The sequence below is a fragment of the Phycomyces blakesleeanus genome, assembly GCF_001638985.1.
Source record: "Phycomyces blakesleeanus NRRL 1555(-) unplaced genomic scaffold PHYBLscaffold_1, whole genome shotgun sequence".
NCBI classification, from domain to species: Eukaryota; Fungi; Mucoromycota; class Mucoromycetes; order Mucorales; family Phycomycetaceae; genus Phycomyces; species Phycomyces blakesleeanus.
In genome coordinates, this window is record NW_017265134.1 from 1,925,629 (window position 1) to 1,948,423 (window position 22,795).

A 22,795-nucleotide genomic window follows, 5' to 3' on the forward strand; every position below is an offset into this window, starting at 1 on the left:
ATTCAAGCAGGGAGAGATTCTGAAGAGTTGTAATTGGATAATATAAATAAATTCGTCTTTATCCACAACAAAACAGACTTCTTTATGTTGATGTATTTGAATATGAAGCATTGACTATGCTTACTGACAGTGACGGCATTATGAGCATAGCATTACCTAATATTTATTTTGAACTAATTTTGAACTTTTAGTCTCTCCGCACCAAATGTCAAGTGCATTAAGTTTTCATGCCAAACACTGGGTTATCAAGTTGTCATCTAGCTTAATTTTTTTAAAATTTTTTTTTTTTCATTTTTTTTCCAGAAATAAAATAAAACTATATGTACTATATTTTGATTAAGTTTCATTTATTAATTGTTTAATAAATATTATTCACTTGAAAACTATAAATATAATTCTAATTTGTTTGTTATAAAAGTTTTTATTATAGATTTTATTATTTCTATCTGTTATTACTATTTATTGTTATTTGCAATTGTTACTATTTACAAACATATTACAAAATCAAGCTTTGACTGTACTTGGCTGCTAACTTTTTTTTCTATTTTTAAATGAAGAAAAATATATTTCTTATAGAAAATTGCTTTTATTTTATTTGAAAAAGAATAAATTTTAAAATGACTTGAAGAAGCTGATTACTTTAGTTTGCTTTGAGTTTGCGGTTTTCTGGAACTTGTTTCTAAGGCCTTAAATCTTACTGACAAAGTCTCTGTTAATATCTTTGTCTTCCAAGATATTCAAAAGCGTGCAAACACACTCAAACTTTTCCGAAGCAGAATAAGTTCTTTTGAAAGGAACTGCTGATTTCACTTCTACAATTTCTTCATTGCTGTTGTTGTTGGCTGCATTATTGTCTGCGTCATACTTTTCCATGACAATGTCAGTGATCTCATTCTCATTGATCACTCTATGAGTGTATTGTCTCTCATAGAGTGGATCTGATTTGCTGGTTGGACAATCTTCAAGAGACAGAAGACCTGATCCGGCAATATTGTCTAGGGTTTCTTCCAAACCCTCAACCAGAACCTTTTCAGTCAGACTTTGCTGAATCATAGCCTGGTTTACATCTATAAATTATATTTAAAATATTAAGAAAGTGAAATTGAAAGATTATACTACTATTATAACCAATAAATTGTTTTACTAATATCTTCACTATCTTTGTCTTCAATGAAGCAAAAGATTGTTGCATTCTAGCAGTTCTCAATAGTCTTTGCTGAGACAGATTCCCGAGCCTCTCTTATCCATTTCATGACCCACAATTGATCAATTTCAAAGATTTTATCAATGGCCCCAATCTTATCTTGTTAGCCATTTTGAATCATGCCAATATACTGATATGTCTTGGCATACTGTTTATGCTTGAAATAAGCCTTAAAAGCCCGAATGATACCACCATCCAATGGCTGAAGGTGGGACGTGGTGTTTGGAGGCAAAAAAAGAAACTCAACATTTGTAGGTGCATAATCTACTATATGGCCAGAGAAATTATTGAGGATCAAAAGCACTTTGCAGTTTTGTACTTTTATTGAATGATTAAAGCAATGGAGGAAAACATAGAAGATTGATCGTGTTATTCAGACATTACTGTTGTAATGATACATAGACAATCCATGATCTACTGCCTCTTGTTTTTTGTTGCTTTTGTTAAAACAGTTTGGTCTTCTTGCATGACCAATCATCAATATGTCAGACCACTTGTCTGTTCCATTGGCATTGCACAAAAGGTCTACTGTAAGCCGCTTCTTATTTTCCTTCCAACCAGAAAATTTCTGGCAGGAAATTGTTGTTCTTGGTGGGGCGGCATAGAAAAGTGCTGTTTCATCAAAGTTATAGATGTCACAAGCACTATAAGCCTCTATCTTCTCTTTGATAGCAGCCTTGTCAATCTGAAGCAACTATATGTCTGTTGAACCAGCCTCACCATGAATTTGATTCATCTTGATATAATGACACTTTACAAACTTCTCCATCCAGCCTTGAGAAACATTAAAATCTTTAACACCTATTCTTTCAGCAAAAATAGTAGCTTTAGTCTTAATCAATTCTCAAGTGATGGGAATCTGATTATTTTCAGCAATGTTAATCCAAAGGATCACTGCTTCTTCGATTTTCTATAGTTATGTGACAATATAATAAGGTTAATTTTATTTTTTATATAGAGCAAAAATACATAATGTTGTAATATATTACATACAGGTCATTTTTTCTTTCTAACATGCTTTCTGTTCTTTATGTTGGCTTGCATTATCAAGCTCTGGTCTCCTCTCTTCAAAATCTTTGAGATTGTAGAAGCATCAGGAGCTTTCTGAAGGCCAAAGATTTCCTTTGCCCACTCAGCCAATTGAAGGTTACTCATAGATGGCTTTTTCTCTTTCATATCACAAATCTCAAGATGATTTGCAATATTAAGCAAAATGTTTTTTTTACTCATATTTATTGTTTAGTTCTGGATTTGATAGATTTCATTAAAGTATGAAAAAAATTGAAAATGATATTAGATAAGTATTATATAATAAGATAAAAGCATACCGAGAAGCTGTTATTATTTGATTGAATAAGAATTTGAAACAATAATTGGTTACGAGACAGGGGGGGTGGAAAACAGCAATGCAGCCAGAGATTATATTTAGCTAGAATGAATTTAAACAGAGGATTGAAGCATATCAAATCATTACTTGATATATTTTTCTTTATTAAAGAATACTGTAAACTCTGCCAATAGTTAGCGGGAAATATATACTCCAAACTCATTAATTTCACTCTTCAATAATTTCAAGACACCTGGCCTTCCCTAGGCCTTGAAATTATCGAGAGACCACTATATAAATTGAATTGTCTTATATAGTTTTCTAAACTAATACTGTGCATTATCCACAGTAGTTATTATTTATTTTTAATTAAAGAAATAGTCATTATACTGCGGTTAATGCTCAGGAAGATATTACTGCACATAAAGAAGTACTGTGGTTAACTATCTTCAGATTTTAGGGATTCATCAAAATAATGTCTGACATTTGCTATAGTAAAAGGAAGATCATCCCAGATCAGGATCTGACATTAATATAAAATTAATATATTATATCGATGAAAAGCCCAACGGGGGGGTCGAACCCCCAACCTTGAGATTAAGAGTCTCACGCTCTACCGATTGAGCTAGCCGGGCGTAATTGTTTTGACATAAGGTACTGTAATAATTGTCAGCCGTTTACAAATTTCGGTTGTCCGGCAGTGCAGTGATGTTGCAGAATTCTTTGTAATTCTAGAAAAATTACACTGCAAAACACTGCTGATTTTAGTTCCTGAAAACCTGCAAAAATTTTACTACAATTTTCGATTTTTAATTTTTTCAAATAATTTCTATTTTTTTCTGTTGTGATTTCAGATCGCTTTTTTTTAGCTGTAAAATCACACTACCGTCATTTTTTTGGCCATAAAATTACAAAATTGGGTTTTTTTTGATATTATACACTTCTTTGATATAATTCTAAATTACATTGAAAAAACACTTATACAAAAGTTAATATAATATTTAATAAAAATTATATATATTCTTAAGGTTTCACTTTTTCTATTTCAAAATAAATCATTTAAATATTTTTTATGTATTATAAATGTGAATATAAGAACAAATATTTAATCCATATATTTCAAGGGAACAAGACAAAAGATTGTGATTTCATTTTTACTGTGGCAATATTTTTGCGTGATTTTTCCCTTTGATATATGGAACTAAAATATCAGATTTTTTTATTTCACATGTTGTGAGAGGCGAATGTTCCATTTTTGAATTATTTTTCGTCATGGTTGAATCATCGTCATATCAAATATTATAATTCTAAAAAAAGACTTTTAAAAAAAATTGCGTACACTTTTAGTAATGTACGCAGTATTTGACTTGGTTAATGACTTAACAATATATGAGTATAATTATGATGATATGTGCGGTAGATGTATCAAAGAATTACTTGACATACTATAGTCATGGCATGGAGCAGTATTTTATCTATTTATAATTTTTTTTTTGGTATATAAAGATCTTGATCAAGATCTTTTAAAATCTATATAATTTTTTTTATAATTTAAAACAATCGACATGTCTAATAATCAAAAGAAAGACAGTTATGTTATCTGCAAATGTCCAGACTGTACAAAGTTAGATAGCTGTGGAAAGAAACAGAAAAGACAAAATGCATAATGACACTATGAGAAACATATAGTGCCTGTTGCCAAAGACGATGCAATGGGTAAATAACAAGAATAACTCGAGCTGTACATGTAAAATTAATATAAATTAATTCATAAAATATATGTTCCTGAAGAACATTTTGACGACATGGAAGTAGATAGTATTGACAGTGACAATGACAATGATTATGATTATGAGAACGAAGGCGAAGGCAAATATGAAGACGAAAATGAAGAACAAAACATTGAATTTGATCAAGAAGATAAGAAAATAAAATAAAATAAATGAACAAAATAATAATTGAAACTGATATATATTTTTTTTATTTTTTATTTTTTATATGATTATAATTGTAATTATATTTTTATTTCTACATCTTTACAACAATTATTCCTTTCCAGTTGACTTACCTTTGTCCCAAGAAGAGTCCATCTTTACTGCCGAAGATACAATTACAGGAGCATTTGTGGTTGATGGCAATGAGATTGAAGAAGGCGATACCGGTTTTGATTTTAAACAAGAAGAAAACTTTGATGAGACCAGTGGGACCTTGATAGTAGAATCAGGTATAAATTAATACGGTATAGACAATTAATCAATATATTAATTTAAACTAACTTAACCTTTGTCTTCATAGTTCGTCCTTCGTCTTTTGATAACATGCCCTTGTATATCCGCTTTGTTGCAGTATTCATTGTCATATTTCACTTGATCTTTTTGGTGGAAAGCGGTGGATCGATTCTCATTGAATTTTGTAATACTCTACTGTCTCTCTGTGATATGTCTGGTGCCCTTCCACTGATGATCAATAGCTTGAAGCATAAGACAGGATTTAACATGGCAACAGACGGAATGACAGTATACATTGCATGCTCACAATGTCATTCAATTTATCCTCCAGAAACAAGTCAAAGAGTCTGTACATTTAAGAAATTCTCTCAATCCGCCATTTGCAACAACAATCTCTTTAAAGTGTCAACCGGAAATCGTTCTCTTCCAGCAATGGTATATCCATTCAACTCTCTGAAGTATGCCTTGTAACAAAAATTCTCCAAGCCAGATTTCGTGTCCAAGATCAATTTGTGGAGAAGTTGTCAAATAATTGAAAACACCAAACTTGACATTTTCAATGGTGCAGTTTGGAGTGATATTAAAGACATCAATGGCAGACAGTTTGTTGATGATAGCCGATCTTTAATGTTGACTCTGAATATCGATTGGTTTCAGCCATTTGATGGACGAACACATTCCAGTGGTATGATATATCTCTCTATCAACAATCTCCCACAGAGTGAACGCCTTAAGTCTGAAAATGTCATTCTTGTTGGTATGATGCCTGGGCCGAAGGAAGCAAGCACTGACAGCATGAATCATTACTTGAAGCCGCTCGTTGACGAATTGTTGGAGATGTACATTGGTGTAGAAATGACAGACTCACAAAATAGAAAGATTGTTGTTCATGCTGCATTGATGTGTGTTGCCTGTGATATCTCTGTCACTCGCAAAACCTCTGGATTTACTAGCCACATGAGCACATGCGCCTGTCACAAATGTCAACGACAATTCACGACTATAAAGAAGACCAGCAAGCTTGACTACTCTGGATTCAAGTATAGCAATTGGGTGAGACGCACGAAGACAATGAATCTGGAACACGCTGTCAGCTGGGCAAATGCATTGAACAATACTGAGCAAACACACCTAGAAAAAGAAAACGGCACTCGGTGGTCAGAGCTTCATTGGTTATCTTACTTTGACCCAGTCCGCTTTACAGTTATAGACCTGATGCATAACCTCTATCTTGGAACTGCAAAGCAAATGATTCAGATATGGCGCAAGTGTAACTACATCAATGAAAAGAATCAGTTAACTATGCAAGAGCTTGCCAATGGTATTGTTGTACCTTGTGGATATGCCCGTATAACAAAGAAGATTGCCAATGGGTTTTCGTTCATGAAAGCTGACAAGTGGAAGTCGTGGTGCATCATATACTCTCCATTTGTTCTGAAGCATGTGCTCCCAGCCAAGAATCTTGAAAACTGGATTTTGTTTGTTGACGCATGCCGCTTACTCACAAAAACTTCGATCAATGACAAAGAAATAGACGAAGCCCACAGTAAACTCCAATTGTTTTGTACAAGATTTCAGACACTGTATGGAAAATCGGCCGTGACACCAAATATGCATCTACATCTTCATCTTAGCAAGTGTGTTCATGACTTTGGGCCAATTTATGCTTTCTGGTTATTCAGTTTCAAGAGATACAATGGTTTGTTGAAGAATATCGAAACAAATCAAAAAGGCGGCTTCGAATCAACGATGATGAAGAGATTTTTGGAGAGAACATACATTGGCAGCTTCATACAATCTTTCGTCAACCATCTTCCCCAGTTTGCAATTGACTTTCTGCATTGCATTTCAAATAGTCAAGATCAATTAGCAGCATTGCATCCATCTTCTACTGCCAGTACCTTTTCTCTGTCTGACTTTGTTGAATATTCGTTAAACCCTCGTCATTCTGCTTTGGGTTGTGAGCCGTTGCCCCCTTCAGTGTTTCCGATTAAACTCGACCAAAGGATTACAATGTGCAAGGGACATTATGAATGTTTACTGGAGTTTTACAGACACGCGTATGGCAGTCACGATCTTTTTGGCTATTATTCAAACTGCGAGTCTAACCAGATTTTTGTCAATAACCAAATTGAGAAAATGAAACGGATATCTCTTCTTGGACAGGAATACTCTTCTGGATCTTATTTCCGCACCTATTATCTTGAGAATAACAGTAAAGATAAAGCAGTGTTTCCTGACCGTATACTGTATTTATTTCAACATTTGATAACTATCAACGAAACTGTCATCACCCATACTTTTGCGTTTGTTGAGTGGTACTCTAGTTATTCTTCGGGGAGTTACCAGCCAATGTTAAATGAAGGCATTGAGCTCTGGAATGAACCTTCTTCTGTACTTAATTATGAATGTATTATTCCAGTACATCGTTTATATTCACCAATCGCAATTGCTAAATATAGGTTTACTATAACTAGTGAATTTAAACATTTAGTAATCCCTTTACCCCAAAAATAGAAGCTTAAATAATATTAATAAAATACCACTTTGCACTCTTTTATCAATTTATTAGAAAATGTTTGATTTATTATCTTATTGTTTCTTTGACCATGATGGCAGCTTGTTTGCCTTGGTCTTACTAAGCTGCTTATCTCTTATTCCTTTAAATTTATGCTCGAATGGACGGGTATTATTTTTCTTATCATGAGCTGCCTCATAATCCGCATCAAGTTCATCAACGAACCTATCTCCCTATATGTCAATGTAAGTATTATTACACACCATCCAAAAAAATAGTTTTTTGTACTATACCTCTTTGCTTCTCCAGCTTGGGCGGAATCTCCAAAAAAAACTCTTTTCTGAGGACGAATCCTGTTCCTCTACTTCTCTTTCGTCATCACTCTCAAGGTCTGACATGTAATCAGCATAGAGAATACTGTCAACATTCTCTCCAAAGCTGTTCACAAAGTGTGCCCGATTGGCTTTCAAGGCAGATTGTCTTCTTTCACACGACTATATATAAATATATAATATTTCTAATTTAATATCACATCTAGTATATTGTGTGCGTGTGTTTTTTACCTTTACACGTCGCTGACAAAGACAGGCCCGTCGATTCTCTTCCTGCTTCTTTTCTCCTGTTTTTTTTTCTTGCAACTTTCTGTTGCCAATGTGCCGCACAATCTTAGTTTGAAGAGTTGGCAAGTCCACCTTTTTCCCCTCTTCTTGACGACGAAGATAATCGGTAACAGACTTCAAAACGAGTCTGTTTCCCTCACTGTTTTTATTTTCATTGGTATTGTATTGGTCATACAATTTCTCTTCACTCAAATAATCGCGCAATAATTGCTATAATATAAATGTATATTAAATTCTATCTACATAAAAACATATTATGATTACTTACATCCAATGTTGGTTGACGTCCAGGCAACATGTCTTGCTCAACTGCATTACTAGCAGTGGCTTCAGCTTTCTCAGAAGATGTGTTCTTCAAAACAGTGTTTAAGACACCATTCATGGTATCAAGTTTCTCGTACACATCATGGATGTTACGAGTTCTACCCGACAAATCACCTTCAAGATTCAACCAAGCTCTCTTTGGTGCTAGTGGTCTTTGATTGCTCACTGTTCCCTGTGAGTGTTGCAACATTATTATCCTTATATCATTGGTATTTCTTGGTGGGCTTTTTTTTGATTTTTATAAAAAACGAAAATAAAATTAATATAAGAAAATTGAAGACTGCCTGGTTTTAATCTACCTTCCCACAGAAGGTTCTTCACCAAAAGCATTGTTAACTGAATTGTTATTGAGATTTCTTGACATTGTGAATAATAAGAATAGCTTGTTTTTTTTTAAATCCAAAGGGTCTATTTATATTATGTTTAATTTGGGCTTTAAGTTTTATTCTTTCTCAGAGAACACCATGATCTATTACGTAACAAGAACAGCTTTGAATGTTTCCACTCTTGTTGTGAGTATTTTATGTGTTTCTTTAATTTAATTTTCAATCCATGTTTTATTCTTATATTATGTATTAGTATTTGAATAATATGATTTTATACTATACTCTGTTTTTCATATGTATTAACTGCTGGCATAGTGCAACTGCGTTTTCTTTCAATTCTAAGTTACAGACAAAAATTATTTTTTGATTTATTTATTTTTAAAAAAAACCCCGAATTCGTATTTAATAGAATAACCGCGCCCCTCTTTTTTATTTTCTCTTTCTTTAACCTGCTCTTCTCATTTTGTCTCTTTTTATATGTCTTGGTAAGCTTACTCTTAAGATCTCAACTTTTATTAATACTTTTGGCTTTTAGAATCATCTTAATATATATTAGATAAACAATACACACAACAAGTATTCAAAACAGTACAGGTAATAAACAATCTCCTAACCAAAATGAAACACCTTGCTGACTAAATATCTTTTATTTTTAAAACGATAGGGCTTCTACCCATTTTGTAATAAAAGATGTTTTGCTCTTGACACTATATACTTTCTGGTATTTTCAGTCTATGAAAAAGTAATATATATATAACTCAACTTAAATAATGTAACTTATCAATTCTTCTTCTCAGATAAATATGTCACGCCTTTTTTTCAAGTCATACTGGTTTGCCCCCTTTTGCAAACGCGTGTCTATAATATGTAAGTAATTCAAGTGTCTTTACAATCAAAGCGTACATATTAATAAAGTTGTTTATTTTATTTCTTGCTTTTTATTTAAAAGAAAATATCAATCAAACGGATTTTTATTCTATCACGAGATTTGTTATGAACCCCCATAAATGATCTAGTAAGTATGTTATTTCATTTTATTTCATAAAGAAACCTGTATTAATACTTCTGTATCTTTTTTTTGCTCTAAGCTAATGTAGTTCCAAACAAACGTATTCTCCAAGAAAATACCAAGGATTTCATTTTCAGTTAAAGAAGTGTAAAACCAAAAAACGCACCGAATACATGAAACTGATAAGGTAGGGAAGTATAGTATAAGTTAGGTCATCCAATGTATTCAAGCCGTCCAATAAATGAAAGTATAACATGTATACAAGTCGTACTATTCGGATACACACTTTTAAAGAAGTATTAGTGGTCCATATTAAATAGCTAAATATATTTTCCAACCATTCAAAAATCAATAAAAACCATTTTTTCCATGAGATTCTATTTCAAATGCGTCATCTCTTGATGATGTCAACAAGATCTATTTAAGTTTTTTTTTACAATCATTCATTTGAATGCTGGTTCCTGTCAGATTTCAGACTGATTCTAGGTCGATTTTAGTGAGGTCTATCCAATAATATCATGTAATTAAAGCAAATAAAATTCTTTAAGAGGTAGAGAGTTCAAAGCCAATTCCATAACAAGTAGGGTTTAGGTACGGTTTGAAGTTATGGGTGAATATATAATCAGAATTACAGACAATTATAACATTTCAAGAAAAGGGGGAATTATAACTCTCAATTTATCTATTGATTTTAGTATCTATAATCTCATCATTTGGTTAACTAAATGAACCAATTTTTGTAACAAATACCGAACTATAATTGAACATAAACCACTGATTTTTGGAGGATTTAAACAAAAATTAAGCTACTTAAATCGGTTGTCTTTTGCAGTGTTATATTCTATTATTATTATTATTTTTTGATTTTCCAACAGTGGCCAAGGCTGAATATAAAGCAATTTTTCTATTTGTAGAACAAAACACTAATAAGTACAACGAAAAAGCATTATCCTGTCAACAATAACTTTAGGCAACCACACATCATATCTTATTTTCTCACTATATTTAACTGAACAAATCAACTTTGAATTAATATTATTTTTATTATATATTCTTACAAGCATAATTATCTTCATGATTATGACTTAATAATTATATTATTTTATTTGTACTTAATGATAGTAAAGAACAAATCATATTTAATAAATCGTCAATTATACAACTTTTTTTTTTATAATTTTATTTATTTAATTATTCAACAAGTCAATTGCAAAACTATAAATATCGCAATACTTGCATTTAATAAACATGTATTTTTCTTCGTCTTATTTTCTGACAACAAGTTCTCTTAATATTTAATACTGTTGATATTTTACTTGTTTGATTATCCGAGTATATTGAGTTAAGTCTATTGAGATTGATCAATAGTACTGTTTTTCTCTTATTTTTCTTTTAATGATTTTATTATCTTTAATTCTACATTCTCTTTTGAGTTTGTCTTTTCTCTCTTATAGAAAAGAGAGGTTATTTCACATCTATAAACCCATTCAAATCTCGAAAACCGTGATAATATCACCTGTCAACATTTACCACAAATACAAGCACCACACACATCAGTTTGTCATGTGTGTTGTAGGTAGATCTGGCATTTTACCATGTTGTAGTGTCCGGTACTGGAAGGTCAGTCTGCTTAGTAGGTTTGTCCAGTGGTTTGCTGTGATGTGTCATCCTGGTTATGAGAGGCTGATATTAATGGTTTGTTGATGTGGTGTTATGTCCTCAGTGGTAAGAGGAGAATTTTTCTGTACACAGAAAAAATCTTGTTTCTGTTCTCTGTTCCTTCTACAAACAATACCTTTTCCTTTTCTCTTGTTAACATATTTGTCTACATTGTACTCATTCAAAATCATAGTCCCCCATGCTAATAACATTTCTCTTCTACAACGCACATAATTCATCTTGCCAATATCTCTATGCAACATCAGTATCTTTATTATTATATTTGTTGTAAATGAGTATTGACTACTGCTGTAATTGAGAATAAGTCTGAAGGAAATAATATAAGGCCTCAGCTATTTCAGTCAAAGGTATCTACCAATTACTTTATTATTTAACAAACAGGTTTAGCATACATGATAGTGATTATATTTCATATGATGATATCACCATAATATGGGATATATCAGTGGATTATTATAAACATAATTATAACTCATAAACACATTTACTTTCAATGTTAATACTTCATTGGGACTACACACATTTATATAATTAATCATATATTAATTATCCCAAGATCACGTTGCTCTTATTAAGGCTCAGATAAAATCGATTACTTGACCCCAGTCATATAATTTTCCTGATCTAAAATAATATAAATAGTAGTAGTTGTTGTGGTGGTTGAAGTTGAAGAAGTTTTTAAGAGGAAGAATTGAAGATTTGAGATTAGGAACGAAGATTTGTGAGAACTTGTGTAGGTTTTGTTTATTGAGAAAGGATTTTGTATCAAAGTTTGACCAGGTTCCTACACTGAACTACTACTGTTATTTATATTGTTTTGGATTGGGAAAATTATATGACTGGGGTCAGGTAATCGATCCTATCTGAGCCTTAATCAGAGCAACGTGATCTTGGGATAATTAATGTATGATTAATTATATAAATGTGTGTAGTCCTAATGAAGTATTAACATCGAAAGTAAATGTGTTTATGAGTTATAATTATGCTTATAATAATCCACTGATGTATCCCATATTATGGTGATATCATCATATGAAATATAATCACTATCATGCATGCTAAATCTGTGTGTTAAATAATAAAGTAATCGGTAAACACCTTTGACTGAAATAGCTGAGGCCTTATATTGTGTCCTTCAGACTTATTCTCAATTACAGCAGTAGTCAATACTCATTTACAACAGTAGTAGTTCAGTGTAGGAACCTCATCAAACTTTGATATCAAATCTTTCTCAATAAACAAACCCTACACAAGTTCTCATGAATCGTTGTTCCTCATTTCAAATTTTGAATTATTTCTTTTACAACTTCTTAAAGACTTCAACCACCACAACAATATTTTTACCGTATTTTTATTCATATATTCTATTCTTGCTGTATTGATTATTTATCATTCTATTTTTACTATCTTTATTTTTTCCAAACTTTTATTATCAATTTAAAATCTTGTTGACTATAAAAAGAGAAGTAAACTCAACTCAATAAATAATCAATCAATCAATCCTTGGATCAGTTTCAGTATTTTTTCTTGTTTTCTTCTCTTTGTGGTCTATATCATCTTGCAACATAACATATTGGTTTCTTGGTTTTAGGAAGGTTGTTTGTTGGTTTTGGTCTCCTCATTGGTTATTACTTTTTTGTTTTATCATTCTCTTTTCATACACCTTTCTCTCTCTCGATTTTAACAACAATTCTATCAGTTGTTCTCTCTTTTCTTACCTGTCAACTATTGCTGCTTGCCGTCTTTTGCTGTATCTGTCTTCTGTTCTATTCTATTATCCTTGTATTTCATTTACCAAGTAATCTGTTACAATCTACAACAAACCTAACATATCATGCGTCATGTTTTTGTTATGCGTGTTATAAAAAAGGTCAATGCCAAATCATGTTGTGGTGTCCGGTATCAGAAGGTTAGTCTGCTTGGTGGGTTTGTCTGGTGGTTTGCTGTGATATGTTGTCCCAGTTATAAGAGGCTGACATTGATAGTTTGTTGATGTGATGCCGTGCCCTTGGTGGTAAGAGGAGATTTTCTGTGCACAGAAAAATCTTGTTTTCATTTGAGATATATGAATAAATTTCAGAAAGGGAACAATAGGTACTGTGAGAGTGTTGTTTATTTAAGAAAGAAGATCATAGCTGTTTATATGGACATTTAGTTCCCTAATTTAAGATCTTCATTAGTTAATAGTTGGTTATCACTGAAACAGTATGAAGTGTATGAGTGTCTGGTGTGTGTTACGTTCCTGAGATGTGATCTTGCCAGGTTCATTAGCAATTTTAGTATCTGTTCTGAATTGTGAAGTTTGTATTTCACTCAATTGTAGTGTGTATACTACATCATTCCCTGTTTTTTTTATAACAATAGGTGCTTGCCGTTGCCTGAAAAATTATTGGCATAGAAAATATATTATTATTGCAAGCATTCTAAAAGGAACATCACGTGTTTTTTATTTTTGTCTTGTTTTGAAAAAATAAAAAGATATGCTAAAATAATCTGCCTTTTTCCTATTTAGTTATCTTTTCTTAAACAACAACCTTTTATTTAACATCTTCAAAATGAACAATAATAACAACAACAGCAGCAGCACTGATTTATCTGCTGAAATTCTTCAACTTCTGGTCTTTATTATTAATTCTTACAGAAATACAATCTTAACCAACATTGAACTACTCTTGAATCAAATAAGTAAACAACATTTGATTTTGCAGCAACAAATTGAATAGTCCAGACAGTAACTTATAGATTGTGTAACAAACATCATGATTGAAAGTTTGCAGTTACACTGCAAAAATCCACTGAAATACTATGCTGTAAAACCGCCTGTAATATAGTATAATTTTGGGGTTTAGCTTCTATCTTTGGTGTGATTTGATATAGTACTAAAGGTAGCTTGAGAACAAGTGCTGTGCCGCACCTAAGATGTGGAATAAATCTTGGAAAAATGACCGAGTAGGGCGCATTAGTATTTCTGTGTGTGCACTGGCATAGTATGAAGTATTAAGAAGGTTTAGTTTAAGTTTACACTTTATTGTGATACACGGGTCATGCCAGTTTAAAGAACAATATGCAGGTACTTGACTCATGTAATAAAGTTACTTTTACTGAAAACTTTTTAGTAAAGATAGGATTGTTAACTGTTTTAACTAATCTTTGACACTTTTTATTATGAGGTTATCCATAGCATGCTCCCTCAATTACTTGATATTCAGTTATTATTGGTTTAAAATATAATTTATTTTTTGTATTTATTAAAAAAAAGAATTGTTCTGGACTGATGATCTAATAGTACTATTGTATATCCTGGATCCTTTCTACTGGTCTGCTTGATATTATTTTGGATTGGGTGGTTCTTTACCCAAAAAATAAAATGCCTGAAAAATAAAAACAATATGCTGTTTGATATGATAGAGTAATGTTTAGAAAGTATGAGCAAGAAGTGTGTTCAATCAAAAGGATTATGCTTTCTATAAATTTATACTTATATAACAGCTGTTTGTTGAGAATAGACAGAATTTTTTTTGAGGATGATAAAGATGACGTTTGATATGATTTCTTTGACTATGAGAATAATTGACAAAAATTAGTTCGGATAAATTGGATACTAGAGAAATTCATTTACCTTTATAAATCAAGAGAATACATTTGTAAGCCAAGAAGTACTTTTCAAGAGCTAATATAGCATCTAGTAAAAGAAAATGTTATATTATTATAGTGTAGCAATAATATTAACATATAGATATTCTTTACAAAAAAAGACTTATCATTGCAATGTCAGTAGCATGGGATAAAGACTCTTGATCTACGGCATGTTCGTGAGAGGAACGTTCACCTATAATAAAAAGTATATTTGGTTAGATAAATATTAAAACATAATATAATAAAAAAGAGATATAAAATATTACTATGTTGATAGCCGTGTTTAACTATAGAGAGTATTTTTGGCAATATGATCTTTATGAAAGAAAGAGAAAAAGTTAGAATAATGTTATGGGCTGATAGCAAGAAGTATATTTACTAACCTTCACTAATCCGGATGACCATTGTGAAGAAGATGCATCAGAAGAAAATAAAACGCTAGTGTCTACAACAACAGAAACAATTATTATTTTTAATTATATATATATATATATTATTTTAAATAAGTCATCTTACTAGAAAAATGCGTGAAAATAATGAAAGTTGGAAAGAAAAAGAATGGAAGAGAAAAAGAGAGAAGAGAGAAAACAGTAAAATGGGGAAAAAGTAAAAAAAAAAAAGCCAAAAGGCCGAAGGACAGAAGGATGGAAGGACAAAAAGACAAAAAGACAAAAAGACAAAAAGACAAAAAGGCGATAAGCATATATTAGATGGAGTTCAAAATAAAGTAATACAAAGGCCAATTCTCATTTAGTATTCAAAGAAGTTATTTTAGATATATTCATAAAATAATATTCATCGCATATAAATATTCTCAGACCTTTAATATCCACTACGGCGGAGAAAATGGTAACATGTTACCACTTTGGTAACATAACTGCCATTTTTTACTTAATAAAAAATGGCAGTTATGACTCTGTATAAGGCCAAAACAGGCACTGTTACCATTTTTTACATAGTAAAAAATGGCAGTTATTTATTATGTAAAAAGCCAAAACAAGCACTGTTACCATTTTTTTCATAATAAAAAATGGCAGTTATTTATTATGTAAAAAGCCAAAACAGGCACTGTTACCATTTTTCAAAAAAAAATCAAGCGTCCTTCCTTTCCTCTATTACATTCTTTCTTTTGTTCTATTGCTTTCAATTCTAGCACAACCTCTTGTTTTTCCTTTGCAGCTTTAACAGAATGGTCTGTTTTTTATTATACAATATTGAATCGGGTTTAATTGAATTGAATCTTTATTTCAATGCATGTTTTATTAAATGAAAATGATAATAATAATAGTAATAATGAAAAAACAATTCCATCGGCCACTCGCAATAAAAAATGGTTCTGTTTAGCTACTGCAAAACGTATGCAGTAAAACACTACTATTCAAATTGTATTTCATATACTTTGGGTATTCTAATATATCTTAGATAGCACTTATTATTTTTTACCGATTTCTACAAATATACTAATATTAGAGAAAAAACTTAAAATAAATAAATAGATATAATATTATTATAATGCTTACCTTTATATAATATGCTTACTTGTTCAGTAAAATAAGCATTTACTCTAAGAATATATATATATATTAAAGAATGTATTAATATTTAAGATCTATATATAAGAAAAGCAATAAAACATAAGCACTATAGAAAGTCGTTATTGTAGAAGAAGAAAAACTTGAGCAAAGATTCAAGTCATGTAACATGAAGCTAATTCGAATCTGATTCATACAACCAGAATGAGCATCTTGTTAGAAAGCTTAACGTGTTTATTCTACTCAATATACTTACATATAATAGAACGACTCCCAAGTATAATATATCAGTACAAAAATATTACTATTAATTTTTTTCCCAAAAAAAAGGCTATATACTATTTCCTTTTATATTTGAATGTAGCGGAATTGTAGATGCTGTACATTAGCTTCAAATTCTTGTAATCACAACATTAGCAATCATATGAAAGAGGTCGATAAATTTTTTATATGAAAGAAAAAAGGAATAAAAAACATAAAAAGAAAAATGACGAGATAAGAAAAAAAATGCACTAAAGACAGACTAAAAAAATCAAACTCGGCCAATCACAGCAGCCAAACTACGATCTTCGGCTTCTCTTGCGAGCAGGCTCGACACTTGCTGTGGGTGGAGGAGACCTACATAAAAGAGTAAGAAGTTTATATTAGTTTTGTATTAACAGCGCATGAGAAAAAGCAACAATGGTAACTTACAGCACATCTGCCATTATGGGCGACTCAACATCACCAGTTTCTGACATATCAGGAGAAGAAAGCGAAGAATCACTTATGTCTTGCTGTGTCTATAGCATAATAAAAGGAAACGATGTTAATTAAAGTTTACAATATATAGATTTGTTAATTGATAAACTTACTTTGTTCTTCTCTGCCATTCTTCTCTTGTGCGTCTGGTTGTCGCTCTTGAAGCTTTCCTGAAGAAGGCTTCTTGCACACCACATTCTTTTACATTGGTGGATGTGCAATCCACCATTCTTCGCCAACCTCTCCAAATGCATCATGTAGTATTCCCGGTTTTTCTCTGGGATATTCTTCCATTCTTTTGAGGCCGCAGGATAGTCTTTGTCAATGATATCATGCTTTACCGTACGGCCTAATGTTTTGAGATGCAGTCTTTTTACTGTCAAATCATGGTCTGAAAGAGGGACTAATGGGGGCAAAGGCTGCCCTTGTGGAACTTCTTTGCAGCGCGCCTTCCAGTCCTGCTCGTGAAGAATCTGAAGCAACAGATTGTATTTTTGTGCTTCGTTTTTTCCTTTGAACTCGCCGCCAGTATTGATTACTCGCTTACCGAGCTGATCAGGGTACTCTGTGAGCTGGGCTCTTTTCACAGACTCGGCAATGCGCTCAAGAGCTACAAAAAATGTATGACAATATTAATAAAGTAAATAAACATCTAAGCACAGAATATATATGACTTACAACTCTGCTCAATAATGCTTTGTTGCATTGTAGTTAGATCTTCCGCACTGACTGCTGGCGCAAATTGATTGCTGAATTGCCTTTGAAGCTCGCGCAATGCTTGCTTGATTTCAGCAAGATCAACCTCAATCTTTTGAATTGAGTTGAGGAGAGTTGTGTTAATATCGGACATGTTTAAGTTTTTTTTTAGCTATAAGCAGTGAGTTGAAAAGAAAAGGTGATAGTTTAGACAAGTAGAATAAGAGCGATTTGAGTTTGAGAAAGGCAACGATTTATTACAAGCAATTGATAGCTATTTATATGAAAAAGATACAGACAGATGTACAAACAAAACATATAAAAGAAGGGATGCTTATGCACTTGTATGCACCTGTCTGCACCTGTCTGCAGTAGCTCATGTGAACATGATACAGTCTTTTTGTGTCGACACAACAAAACTGTAAGAAATATAAAGATAAAATGAATTAGACTTTAAATCAATATTATATGTATAAATGTTCATACTTTGCACCGTCTACATATTAAACGTTTTAAAGTATATGATATAATAATATAACTCTATACATATTGCAGATATAGCATGAAATTTGGTTAAAGTTCTCGATGACAAAACCCTGTACCAGTTAAAATTATAACTTTAAATATACTCTACAGTAGCTATATAACATCTGAACATCATATAGTTAATTAGCCCCTTTTTATCAACATTAAAGTAAATGTTATGATACTCAAGTTCATATCATACTTATTATCATTATCGACTAAAACGCGTTTTGATTGATGCTGTCATCAAAGGTAAAAATAATTTTAACTGTCATTACTATTATTTACCAAGGGGCATTTTTGACTGAAACCGTACATTTTTGAAAAAGGTGTGCTTTAACTCACATCGGCATTTTCAATTAACACCCTTTTCGATCAGTAGTGCTTATCTTGATGATGTCAGTAAAAGAGTATCAGACTATAGCCCTCATTATCTATATCTATTTCTTTAAGTTTTATACATAAACAAGAAAATAATGCTATTAGCTAAATATATATTCACTATCTCAAAAATATTATTAGTACAACATAGATAATATAAATATGTCTTTTCTACCAATGTGTTTAGACAGTAATACTTTTTTTTAACTGTTAATTATTAGAAGGCTGTTTTTCTTTGCCTTTGGTATTAGAGAGTAATTGATAATTTATTTAAAAAAAATAAATTATTTGGTCATTAATTATCCTAAATATACATATACCTCTTTATAAAGCCCAAAGAATATCTAATCGCTCACAAGTAAAGAGTACGTGTCTGTTTCACCGGTGCTCTTTTAATGGTACCCCCTTGTCAACCAAGAAGTATTTTAACTTACATCACAATTATTAATGAAGAAGAATCTTTCCAACCACGGGAATTATTTACTGACAGGTGTTTCACCTAGCATTGACATTACTGTAATCATTGCTATATCATCATTATGAGAGAGAAAAAGAAAAAGAGCCGCAAGCATTTTGGTTAAAAAAATAAAGAGTATATAAAGATGTCTTTTACATTTAATAAATAGCACCAAAATCCTCTTCGCAGTTTTATTTTATATATTACATACGTACCAACCCAACCAATATGTCTTCTTCCAACTCCAGCCAGCAGAGAGATAGAATATCTACACAGCAATACCAATGTGATCAATGTGTCTTGTTTTTTGATAACTACCAGAAGCTGCAAAACCACAAGAGAATTCACAGAGGAGATTCAGCAACAATGACTGAAATTGACCAGTCTATTCTGGATGATGTTGACATGTACCATGACGAAAATGATACTAGTAATGAAGATGAATCTGTTAGCAATTCAGGTAATGAAAAGAGCTGTAATTGTATTATTTATTTTCCAATTACTAAATAATGTATTACAGAATATACTATGGAGTCTATGGAGCTTGATAATACTATTTCATATAAGTGCGCATGTAATTTTGAGGACAGTGAGGGTGAAGCTCACATTTACGACAGCAGCCGAATCAGTACAAATACTTTTACCAAGGCCGAGTTGATGAGTATTCATCTGTCTCAATTGATGCTACAGCATAGAATTGCTAGAGCAGCATATAGAGACATTGTTCAATTTATAAACACTGTCATCCGAGACCATGACGATATAATGATGGGTAAAATATTATATTTTCTGTTACCTTGTACTTTAATTCCAGATCACTAACATGTAGTGATATCGTTTTTTTTTAGAACCTGGGGCTAAGATCAGTCATGGCGAAACTGTTGATGCTTTGCTCAAGTCAAAGTCAAGTGTCAAGGGCCATGAGTATGATGTCTGCTCTAGTGGTTGTCGATTGTATGGCATTAATGACGACCAGGAATCTTGTGTTGACTGCGGCAAACCGCGATACAAGACTGATCCCGATCAAAGTCAGACACCAGCCGCCAGTATGAAACTTATGTCAGTTGGGGATATGCTTTCTCAAATGTTGGCAGATCCAGCCACAAGAGAACTCCTCTGTTACAGAGCAAACCGGGAATCTGTAGCTGGTCAGCTAACCGACATTTTTGATGGTGACAATTACAAGCAGTTGGTGCAGCAGGGCCTGTTCTCCAATCCCGATGATATTGCCATTGGGCTTTATACCGATGGGTTTGTCAATCAAAAGAAAGGCAAAAACTCATATACCATCATCCATTGCATAATATTCAACCTAGACCCATCCATCAGGTAATTAATTAATTTATTACTATTTATTATTATTATTACATTTTTTTTTAAAAAAAAAATTACTAATAAAATACTTAGATATACCAACAAATACCTTTTGCAACTGGCAATCTTGCCTGGCCCCAAGAAGCCAACTCATTTGGACTCCTTTCTTATACCCATCATCAATGAATTGCGAGATCTTGAGGCACATGGCTTGGTTGTCAAGCACAATGGAGTGGAGCTTTGCAGATCCAAGGTCTATCTTCTGCTTGCTTCTGGCGATATTCCAGCTGTAGCTGATATGGCCCACATTGGTTCCCATACAAGTTTATTTGGTTGCCGTTTTTGTGAGACCAAAGGCAAATGCCCTACTAACAGACGGCATGGCATGTACTTTGATGACATTTCCGCCCGGTTAAGACCTTTGGAAGACTTCAAAGTAGGCAACCCTGTAAGTATACAAATGTTCAATTAGCCATCTTTTTTTCATACTAAATAACTGCTTGTAATAGTCGAAGAACATATACCAGCCGAGCATATATACCCAACTATCAACCTTCTCTGGATCATCATTTTTTGCATTAGATGAACTTCATTTAATTGCAAGAGGGATTGGAAAGCTTGTGTATGACCTGATTACCGTCACCCTCACAAAGGAAACCAAATTTTATTATACCCATCCAGACAATACCCTCAATACCACCGAATACCCTTTTCATATACCAAGAGCAGACCTTGTAACAATCGGAAACTGTATCACCAGCTCACGAAAATATATACCCACCTCATTTCAAGGCAGTTTCGACAACGTATTTGCCAAGATCGATGGTACTCGCGCAGTGGACTGGCTTGACTTTCTCTTATACCTTGTCCCCACTTTGGTCGTGCCTTATTTACCAAATAGGGCTGTTAAAACAGCTCTATTATCTCTCGTGAAAGGTTGCGCGCTTGCCTTGCAATGGACGTTGACATCAGAATTGCTTGATGAGATGGAGTCGTAAGTTATTATACGTCTCATATATTATCATTACAAATAGCTGATTGTTACCATTTTTTAAATATTAACAATAGATACTTCAAGCACTGGCACTCGTTTTTATACCAACAAGTCCAGAATAATACCCTGTCTCGTAGTGTTTTCCGACCAGTGCAACATTACCTGGTCCATATACCCTATATCATCAAGCAGCAAGGCCCCCTGCGATGCTACTCCACTCGCTCAATGGAGAGAGTAATTGGCGTCTTCTCAAAATTGATTAAGTCCAAATCAAAGGGTGGCCGAAACGCCAGTTTTCTCGTCGAGCGATTTGCGATTCACAATTATACCAGCACGGCAATCAGCATCTGTGATGAAATCAACCTCATTCGGCCAAAGCCATATGGAAGAGAGAGCTACATGGACCTTCCTAATGATCCTAGTGGTGCGCAGTTGTGGGAGCCGTTTCATCAGTTTGTTAATTTGAACGATGATTCGGTGGAAGGTGTAGGCGGCCCTAGTGTGAAGGAAGCTTTATTGAAATACTACCGGAGAACAACAGGCTTGACTGGCCACGAGTTTGGTGACTCTGTTGTTGTTGTAGCTGCACGTCTGTGGATGGTCTCGACTGTATATTCCTCATGCATGTACCGAAGAAAGAAGAACGAGACCAGCCGTGGCAACCATTACGTGATGTTTACTTGCCCCTATAGAAAGTAAGTATAATATTTTTCGATATACAATCAAAAGTTGCTTACATTCTATTTATTTATTTATTTTAGCAACCGTAATGTAATTGTTCACAGCTGGCTCGTTGGTACAGTACAGTTCTACTTTCAGCATGTAGATTTCTATGGCTTCCCACACTTTCTTGCTTTCGTGGAGGTCATGAAGGAACATGACGCGGCTGGTCATGACTCATCAGTACCTATCGTCAAACAACGGTCACAAAGCACCCGTACACTAGGCCACCAAACGCAACCGACTTATGCAGTTATAAGTGTAAATGACATTTGTCATCAAGTTGGTCTGGTCCAATACCCACCGAATGGAAACCAGTTTTATGTAATCGCGCCCTATTATATCTTTAACAACAACATGCGCATTACTAAAGGCAATCTTTCCATTCTGTAATCCTTTTTATTTTTATCTTATTTTTCTATATGCTCTATATCCTTATATCTTTTATATTTTTTATATCATCCTTGTATCTTATATTCTTTTTTTAATTTTCTCTATTTCTTATGTTTTTTTTAATCTCTATATGCCCCGTCTTTCTTTTCTTCTTTATATACTCCGGTTTT

At 32.8% G+C, this 22,795-nt stretch overlaps 6 protein-coding genes and 1 non-coding gene across 7 annotated transcripts; 2 read left to right on the forward strand and 5 right to left on the reverse strand.

Annotated features, from left to right (window-relative positions):
* Nucleotides 1-485: 485 nt before the first annotated feature.
* Nucleotides 486-1,192, reverse strand: PHYBLDRAFT_161492 (hypothetical protein; the record flags this gene model as incomplete). The annotated part of the gene is made up of 3 exons (XM_018434413.1): nucleotides 486-541; nucleotides 699-1,067; nucleotides 1,129-1,192. The coding sequence occupies 3 exons, from the start codon at nucleotides 1,190-1,192 to the stop codon at nucleotides 486-488; spliced, it is 489 nt and encodes a 162-aa protein (XP_018298894.1).
* Nucleotides 1,193-1,577: 385 nt separating this feature from the next.
* PHYBLDRAFT_105401 (hypothetical protein) lies at nucleotides 1,578-1,886 on the reverse strand (the record flags this gene model as incomplete). The annotated part of the gene is made up of 1 exon (XM_018427901.1): nucleotides 1,578-1,886. A coding segment is annotated over one exon (309 nt), but the record flags the coding sequence as incomplete, so codon positions are not given.
* Nucleotides 1,887-3,093: 1,207 nt separating this feature from the next.
* Nucleotides 3,094-3,166, reverse strand: PHYBLDRAFT_t25. The gene has a single exon. It is a non-coding gene; the product is annotated as a tRNA-Lys (tRNA).
* Nucleotides 3,167-4,096: 930 nt separating this feature from the next.
* PHYBLDRAFT_161494 (hypothetical protein) lies at nucleotides 4,097-7,276 on the forward strand (the record flags this gene model as incomplete). Its single annotated transcript, XM_018434414.1, has 5 exons — nucleotides 4,097-4,148; nucleotides 4,221-4,247; nucleotides 4,591-4,755; nucleotides 4,827-5,217; nucleotides 5,854-7,276. The coding sequence occupies 5 exons, from the start codon at nucleotides 4,097-4,099 to the stop codon at nucleotides 7,274-7,276; spliced, it is 2,058 nt and encodes a 685-aa protein (XP_018298896.1).
* Nucleotides 7,277-7,351: 75 nt separating this feature from the next.
* Nucleotides 7,352-8,585, reverse strand: PHYBLDRAFT_161495 (hypothetical protein; the record flags this gene model as incomplete). Its single annotated transcript, XM_018434415.1, has 5 exons — nucleotides 7,352-7,510; nucleotides 7,571-7,771; nucleotides 7,841-8,107; nucleotides 8,166-8,445; nucleotides 8,521-8,585. 5 exons carry the CDS (start codon nucleotides 8,583-8,585, stop codon nucleotides 7,352-7,354), a joined length of 972 nt encoding a protein of 323 aa, XP_018298897.1.
* Nucleotides 8,586-14,407: 5,822 nt separating this feature from the next.
* PHYBLDRAFT_161496 (hypothetical protein) lies at nucleotides 14,408-17,995 on the reverse strand (the record flags this gene model as incomplete). Its single annotated transcript, XM_018434416.1, has 12 exons — nucleotides 14,408-14,433; nucleotides 14,856-14,918; nucleotides 14,994-15,065; nucleotides 15,139-15,187; nucleotides 15,256-15,317; nucleotides 15,992-16,066; nucleotides 16,316-16,321; nucleotides 16,393-16,436; nucleotides 16,969-17,022; nucleotides 17,098-17,186; nucleotides 17,259-17,755; nucleotides 17,824-17,995. The coding sequence occupies 12 exons, from the start codon at nucleotides 17,993-17,995 to the stop codon at nucleotides 14,408-14,410; spliced, it is 1,209 nt and encodes a 402-aa protein (XP_018298898.1).
* Nucleotides 17,996-22,184: 4,189 nt separating this feature from the next.
* Nucleotides 22,185-22,625, forward strand: PHYBLDRAFT_157000 (hypothetical protein; the record flags this gene model as incomplete). Its single annotated transcript, XM_018433541.1, has 2 exons — nucleotides 22,185-22,207; nucleotides 22,274-22,625. 2 exons carry the CDS (start codon nucleotides 22,185-22,187, stop codon nucleotides 22,623-22,625), a joined length of 375 nt encoding a protein of 124 aa, XP_018298899.1.
* Between the last annotated feature and the right edge of the window lie 170 nt (nucleotides 22,626-22,795).